At 35.9% G+C, this 8,577-nt stretch overlaps 1 protein-coding gene across 1 annotated transcript; it reads left to right on the top strand.

The window, feature by feature from the left end:
* Window positions 1-4,126: 4,126 nt before the first annotated feature.
* LOC130799834 (PWWP domain-containing protein 3) lies at window positions 4,127-7,620 on the top strand. The gene is made up of 2 exons (XM_057663086.1): window positions 4,127-4,280; window positions 4,524-7,620. The coding sequence occupies exon 2, from the start codon at window positions 4,567-4,569 to the stop codon at window positions 7,369-7,371; it is 2,805 nt and encodes a 934-aa protein (XP_057519069.1). The 5' UTR covers window positions 4,127-4,280; window positions 4,524-4,566; the 3' UTR covers window positions 7,372-7,620.
* Window positions 7,621-8,577: the final 957 nt, after the last annotated feature.

Here is an 8,577-nt window from a genome sequence, read left to right as displayed (position 1 = left end):
GGCTTTTCTGAAAGATCTAGGCTCTTTATATAAGAGGTCTTGGGAAATTTGACTACCTTTAGCAGTTGATGCAAAATGTTGTACAAAATTGCACCAATGTGAGTTAGCTTTAGCATAAACATAATCTTGCAAAGAAGTGGGTGCTTTGGTAATCCTCCTTGTTCTTCTAGGGCTGTTAGCCTTAGAATTAGGATGTAAGCTAGTTTTAGTTTTTGTTCTAGGTGTTTGTTCTTTCTTATTTGAACAATCAGGGATTTGTTCAGATAATTTTTCATTGCTAGAAATAGGTAAGAAAAATTGTTGTGTAGCTTCATTTGGGGTTAGAAATTGATATGGAAAGAACCTGTCTTGAAACACAACATCTCTAGAGACAAAAACCTTTTTGGTTCTTAGGTTATATAGTTTATATCCCCTTTTATTTTGGATATAGCCAATGAAAACACATGGATCAGCTCTATAATCTAATTTAGACCTGTCCCTGTTCAAGGTGGATGTAAAAGATAAACATCCAAAAGGTCTAAGCAAATTATAGTCAGGTTTTCTTGAATAAAGAATCTCATATGGTGTTTTTCCTTTTACTGCCACAAGGGACATTTTTTTATTAGATGAATAGCACATTGCACACAATCTGTCGAAAAGGAGATTGGAACTTTGGATTGAAAGTATAGGGCTCTTGTGACTTCCAAGAGGTGCCTATGCTTTCTTTTATCAACCCCATTTTGTTGGGGTGTATTTGTACAACCATTTTGATTTTCAATGCCTTTGGAATCATAAAAATCTTTTTTTTTCCTTCACTTAATTCCTTGGCATTATCTGTTCTCACACACTTAATTTTTTTATTGAATTGTGTAAGAACAAATTCATAAAATTGTGCAAATATAGTCAAAAAATCAGACTTTTGTTTTATTAAGAAGATCCAAGTGAATATTGAAAATCAACTATGGTGATGAATATAGAACACTTATGTCTAGAAGGATGTATTAGAGGACCCCAAACATCAATATGAAGTAATTGAAAAACAACACTAGTTTTTATAGAGCTAGAACTAAAAGACAATCTAGACTGTTTTGCCAAGGGATAAATAGTACAAAATAAAATGTCTTTGATATACACTGATTGCAGATCAGGAAATAGCATTTGCAAGCTATGAAAGGGAATATGCCCAAGTCTGAGATGCCACATCTTAATGTCATTGATCATTTGACTCTTTGTAGCAACATTATAAGTGTGAATTTTTGAAGCCTTTCTGTAGCTTTGATTCTTCACATAGTATAGAGAATTTTTCATTCTACCAAGAAGCATAGGCTTCTTCATCAAAGATTCTTGCATAAAACATTTATTAGTATGAACCAAACTTTGCATTTGAGATCTTTGATATGTTTGTTGACTGATATGAGATTAAATCTGAAATTTGGCACAAATAAGACATCATGTAGCTTTAAGGAGTTTTGTAACACAACAGTACCTATGTATTGTACTCTAACTTTCCTTTCATCAGGAACAGTAACATAATGTGGCTTTCCCTTTAACAATTTATACTCATCAAATAAATTTAAATTAAACCATATATAGTTAGAAGCCTCACTATTGATAATCCAATCATTGCAAAATTGAGAATGCAAGCAAATCATACCTGCTAGGTGTGCTGTGTTGGATGCTGCTGGTTCTTTGTGCTCATCAGGAACATATTTGGACAACATGGACAACAGTGCATTGTACTGTTCTTGTGTAAGGTTTGCATCAACCATTTGGTCTCCTTGTGTACCATTGTCATTAGTCACAGCATTAACCTTTCTAGGTACATTTTCCTCCCATTTCCATGAATTATTCTTGAAGTTTGGAGAATATCCATGGATCTTGCAACACTTACTCATAAGGTGTGCATGTATGTTGCAATGTTCACAAAAATATTGTGTATTTTGCCTTTATTTCTTATGCACAATCTCGTTCTTGTTCTTGTTTTCATGGAAGTTGCATTTTTCCACTTTATATGGCATTATACCTTCTTAGTTATCAAGATTATTCACCTTGCTTAGTTCTTGATGAGTTTGTGCCTGTGTAAGAATCCTATATGCTTCAGAAGCTGTTGGCATATCCTTCATCATAAGGATATTGCTCCTTGTGTGTTGATACCTTGTATCAAGATTCATGAGGAATTGTATCAGCCTTCCTGCTTGTTGGCTTTTAGTGGTTTTTTTTGTTAATTCACATGAACAGCCTGAGCATGTACATATTGCTACAGGATCAATAACATCAACCTCATCCCGTAAGCTTTTCATCTTTATGTAGAAGTCTTCAATGCTCATGTTACATGTTTGCACTGCTTTGCTTATAGATTCTTGTATAAAGAACAATTGTGCTGATGAAGACTGAACAAACCTTTGTTCAAGGTTTTCCCACACTTCTTTAGCAGTATTGAACCATAAAACACTTTGATAAATTTTCTCATCCATAGAATTCAAGAGCCAACCCAAAACAACATCATTCACTCTGTCCCAAGCCTTGCCATGTTCTGTTCTTGAAGATGATGTTTTCAATGATCCATCAACAAAAACCATTTTATTCTTCCCCGATAAAGCAATAGAAATCGCCCTTTTTCAACCTTTGAAACCCACACTAGAAAACACAGTAGGCACCAATTTTAGACCTATGTTTGTTAGGTGTAAGTAGTATGGGCTGGATGGGATCATGGTGAGATCTTGCCTTTTTTTAGATCTATTAGCCATCATTAAAGAAGTGCTACTGTGCATAAAAAGAACAAAGAAAAACAAGGTAGAAAGGGTTAAAAAAATAGAGGAACAGAAACACAAAGAAAAAGATCACAGGATTATGCTTGTACTGAAGAACATACTGTGTAGGGATGCAAACGGGGCAGGGCGGGGCGGGGATTGGAGTTCCCATCCCCATCCCCATCCCCATCTGTTAATGCAATACCCATCCCCGCGACGGGTATAATTTTTTTCCCCGTCCCATCCCCGATGGGTTTGTATCTAAAACCATTCCCGCCCCACCACCCATCTGGGTATCCATCCCCGTCTAATACCCATTTTTCCTGCCCCACCACCCGTCAAATCCCCGCTTAATACCCATCTGTGCCACATATTTATATTCAATCATTTGGGCCTTAAAACCCATAATACATATCCAAACTCCAAAGTCTCAAACAAACACACATCCAAAGTCTCAAACAATTGCATATTTAAAGTCTCAAACAAACACATATCCAAAGTCTCAAACAAACACATAACCAAAGTCTCAAATAAATATCCAAAGTCCCAAAATTTGTACATATCTTGAGGCGGGGCGGGGATGGGGCGGGTATCACCTAAAACCCATCCCCGCGGTGGGTATGAATTTTATACCCGTACCCGCCCCATGACCCATCAAACCGGAACCCATCCCCGCCCCCACCTGCATCCCTAATACTGTGTGTTCTTGGAAAATAGAAGGTTCAAAACTAAAGCTCTGATATCATGTTACAAAATGCAATGGAATACAATCAAGAATTGAGAAAAAAAAATAAAAGAAGAATTTCTTATTATTGATTGAATGAATAAAAGAATACAATGTCGTTATATATCTATAGGAAGCCTTTAAAGAAGAGAAACAGATTGATACAAGCTAAGAGTTAGTTATAACTAACTTGACAGTTGTCCTATAAATAACCGAAGTCTAACAAACTATCTTAACACCATAACAAACTTACTAAGACAATAACTACATAAGTACTTATTAAAGACAGTTTGTAAAATAGGAAGAACTTGTAGCTTGATCTTGAATAGGCAGCCTTCTGTTTGACACATCAACTGCACAATAGCATTTGTGTACAACCTGCAAAACTAACATCACCTTTGTGCACATTCTGCATCTTTACTAATATCACCAACAGAAATGGATGACGAGGTCTAAGTAAATAACAATGATTTGTAAAGTTAACAAATCACCCTTATGTGGTAGGATTTGATAGGGTAGAAGTTTTATGATTTTAATTTACTTTTTTGATTTTGTTTATTTTATTATTATTTTTTTTGTCTTCTTATTATAATTTACAAATTATGGTTATTAATTAGGAATTATTGAAAATGGATGGAGTTTATAATTAATATTTTCCAGCAAGAAAGAAACAAGGGTTTATTACAGCAGAGCTACTTCTACTTTATTCAGGAAGTTGAAACAAAATAAAATGAGAGCCGTGAAATATCTTCGGGCTTTGTAATAATAACGCAAGTCAAGCCATTGAGCTGCTGCTGTGGAGATTTCCAAATTCTCTCATTAAGCAGGTAATACCACTCTTCCTCTCTCTTCTTTACAACCTTAAACATATCAAATAAAGTGTTTGTGGGTTGTTTTTTGTCTTTATTTTATTAATGGTTTTTTTTTTTTTTTTATAAATTTAATCGTGTTTTTGAGATTCTATATATTTATGGGTTTTTTATTTTCTTTTTAAGTTGCGGGTTATGATTTGATTTCATGTAAGATCAAACATTTGACTGGAATTTGATTTTGTTCTGTGTTTGAATTAGGTTTGATTTTTGGGGAGGAAATTTAGGGTTATACTTTCCATAAATGGATAACAAGGATGATAAGATGGTAGTAGAAAAACCCTTAGTTGAAGTTGAAAAGGCAACAGTTTCTTCTATTTTAAAGGAAGAATCCTGTAAGTTAGATTTGACGAATTCAACTTGTATGAGTACTCAAATTTCGAAAAATCAGGGAAATAATTGTGGGGTTTTGAAAGAACAAACTGTTAAGGTTGTTAATTCCGTTGATGGTGGTGTCGGTGGGGAAGATGTAGGTGTTTCCAAGGAGCTTTCGACTGGGACGAATGAGGAAAATATTGTTGATGATGGTGGTGAAATGTCAAAAGAGAATAAGTATGTCAAATTTGGTGGAAATGGAGATGGGATTTTGGATGGAAATACTGGGTCTGGCGCAAAATTTGGTAGCATTGCTCAGAGGACGAGGAATCGAGCTAAGAAAGAGGATATGGAGGGTGTGGATGTGGAGGTTAAGCGAAAAGGAAGGGACGATGTTGATGAAGATGATGAAGAAAATACTTTTTCGGTTGGGGATTTTGTTTGGGGAAAGATTAAGAGTCATCCTTGGTGGCCTGGGAGGATATATGACCCTTCGGATGCATCAGAATTCGCTTTGAAGTACAAGCATGAAGGGCAGCTTTTAGTTGCATATTTTGGGGATAGAACATTTGCTTGGTGTGATCCTTCTCAGTTGAAGTCTTTTGAAGAGAATTTTGAAGAGATGTCTAAGCAGAGCAGTTTGAAAACCTTTGTTAGTGCTGTAATGGAAGCTTTGAATCAATTTGGTACTCTTTTTAAGCTACAAATGACTTGTTCATGTGCAAGAGCTAAAGAAGTTGAGGGTTCTCTGCCTTTTGTTGTCAATGGGGGTGTCAAACAAGGGGTTTATGTTCCTGAGAAACGGATTTCCATGTGTTTAGCTGATCAATGTACATCATCTGCATTGCTTGCTGATATCAAACGTTTGGCGACTTGTGGTTTTGTAACGAATGCACTCGAGCTAACAGTGCTAAAGAGTTGGTTATCCGCCTTTTTTCATGCTAAGTTTGGTTATTCGTTACCTATATGTTGTGAACCCATGAGCATTGAAGATCCTGTGGATAGAGAGTGTGTGCCTAGTGAAATTTTTTTTGGCGGTCCAGATGATGGGGGTTATAGCATAGGGACTGTAGATCAGAATCTAGGTAAAAAGGGGTCGTCGCTGTTGCTGACACCGCTTGATATCTCTCAGAAAGGAAGAAAATCTAAGACCATTACTGAGCTGTTGGGAGTAGTTGACACAGGAAATGAGTTGGAGAGGAACATTAATGGAAGTGACGGAGAAACACCCGTAAGTAAGTCAGTAGTGAAATCTAGAAAGAAGAGACGGCGGGTTCCTGATGAGGATCAATCATCCGTGCGTGGGGTAGTTGGGAATGACAGAGATCCAAAAGAAGTGGAGCAATCAGGGAAGTTGATGGGAATGTCTGGGAGGAGAATACGGAAGACTAATGACGAAAATGATAGTCAAGTGATAACTCGATCAAGTGCGAGGAAGACAAAAGATGGAAGTGAGATGGAAAAGCAACAGAAAAAGGACATGATGGCTAAGGTGAATAAAAAGAGTATCAGCCTGAGTATTAATAGTGGACCTATGGTTGAAGAGGTATACGGGAGGGTCTCTCCGAGAGAAAGGAAATTGAGCAAGTACTTGTCTCCTCCCTACACAATGCAACTGCAGAGGCAAAGAAGTTCGTGCTCCGAAAATGGGTCAGATCAAGCTGGTCTCGCGTATTCTGATGTTACCAAGACAGGTGAGAAGATGGACAAAGAATCTGATAAGTTTATGGGCTCTCCTCGCTTAGCGAAATGTAGTTCTCAAAAGTTTCAGAGGTTGTCCAAGGACTCAAGTTGCAAGCGTGTGAAGATCGATCATGCAGAGCACAAAGGAAATCAGTCAACTCCGAGTTCTGAAATTGCTGGGCCCGTGAAAAGTATTGGTTCTTTGAATTGTGTTCTGAGTGAAATTCACTCAGCTGCTCGTGATCCACTATCTTTAAAGAATGATAAGTCCTTTGATTCAATCAAGGGATTTCTATATTCCTACAGGAACTCAAATTACAAAGATGGGCCTAACCATAGTTCCTACAAGAGAAAGAGAGTACGCAATTCGTCAGGTACCAAGCATGGATCCAACGAAAAGGTTCGGAATGATGGTGATCAGCGGAAACCCAAGTCAAAACCTGTTAAAAAGAGTGCCTTAAAGGGTGAAGAACCGAAGTTGGAGCCAAAGGCTGAACATGAAGCACCCTGTGGGCTGTCTTCATCATCCACAGCCCTTATAATTACATTTCCTGCAGGTTTCTCCATGCCAACAAAGGAAGCTATCATACAAATGTGTTCCAAGTTTGGTGAAGTGAACAAGTCAGAAACGGAGATGATTGCAAAGTCATCGACAGCAAAGATAGTGTTTGCTCTTCGTTCGTCTGCCAAAGCTGCAATGAAGACAATGCGAAAGAGCGCTCTTTTTGGGAACGTGAAAGTAAGCTACAAAGTTCTAAACCCTACAGCGTCGAAGGGAAAGAAAATCGACGTGCAGAACAAAAAGAAAATGAAAGCTTCTAAGGCAACAAGTGAAGCCAAATCACCCGCCAAACCGCCTGCTGTGAATCCCCCGAGTGAACAACCCCCTGAAGTGGTCTCTATCAGGCAGAAGCTCGAATCGTTGTCATCGATGTTAGCAAAGACGGCTAACAAGGATGGTAAGATGTCACAGGAGGCAAAATGTAACCTTGAAAATGAAGTAAAGGAGCTGTTGAAAAAGGTGAAGATGATGAAGCCTTCATCATCCTAGTTTGGTATTGAAATATTTTGGTTTTGGATATATATAGAGAGAGATCTTTTAGGTTCTTTGTAAAGATTGCTCCCTGTTTACTCTTTTGGTTGCATATACTTTTAGTACACTTGTTTTCAGTGTAGAAGAGTCAAATGCTATGGTGTTCTTTGGTTGTTTCCTGTAGTGTAGTACACCTGGGATTTGGGAATGGGATCCTGTTTATTTAAATTTCGAATCCTTCAATAACAGACTTTTAGCCTGGTTTCTTTTATGGAATTAAGGTAGGTAATTGGATTTCTTTTGGTATGAAGTGAAACATGATATTGTAATGAGCTAACAAGAAAAAGTTTTAGAGTTAAAATTTACTGTTTATTGATTTCGATCAAGGTTGTTCTTAGAATCAAAAAATCCTACCTAGGATCGATAAGAAGATAGGATTAAAATCAATAAAATCGAATCATAGCATTGTAAGATCCTATTATATGTTTTTGATATGCTATAGAATAATTGATTATCAATCATATTTGTTCATATTGATATATTTTTAAAATTTTGACTTGTAAATAAAGATTTATTTGACTGCATCTAGTTATTAAAAAGAATACTTTTAATAATTATTTACGAAATATGAATCACTAAGTATATGAATTTTCATAATCATAAGTCAATGACTATCTTTTTAACTTATAGTTAATTATGTTTTGATATCTATAGAATAATTGATTATCAATTATTTTTGTTCAAATTGGTTTTAAAGTTTTGAATTTAAATAAAAATTTATTTGACTTTATCTTTGAATTGATTAATGAGAATACGTTTAATAATCATTTACGAACTGTAAATCAGTAATCACATAAATTTTCATAATCATAATGACGATGTATAACTTATATTTATATATAAGTAAAAGCTAGATAATAATAAATTTTTTATGATTGAGACTACCCTAGTATAATCGGATCCATAGATCGTAGGACTTTAGAAACGCATTATGATCCTATGACTAATATTATTGGTCTTAGTAGGATCATACAATCCTACAATTGTTAAGATCTTCCATAAGATCTTGATCGCTCGTCTATTTTTTATTATAGAGTTGTAGAATCTTAGATCAAAATCAATTATTATGAATTATAATGAACTATACTGAAATAAATCATTATTCTCATAAAATACCAAATTTACCCCTTTGTATGATTTGTTCACCAATAGCCTATGAAACAA

Source organism: Amaranthus tricolor, chromosome 14, assembly GCF_026212465.1.
Source record: "Amaranthus tricolor cultivar Red isolate AtriRed21 chromosome 14, ASM2621246v1, whole genome shotgun sequence".
Classification (NCBI taxonomy): Eukaryota; Viridiplantae; Streptophyta; class Magnoliopsida; order Caryophyllales; family Amaranthaceae; genus Amaranthus; species Amaranthus tricolor.
This window is presented reverse-complemented; position numbering and strand designations above follow the sequence as displayed.

Coding starts and splice junctions, on each gene's coding strand:
- LOC130799834 (XM_057663086.1), top strand. CDS start 4,567: ATGGATAACAAGGATGATAAGATGGTAGTAGAAAAACCCTTAGTTGAA.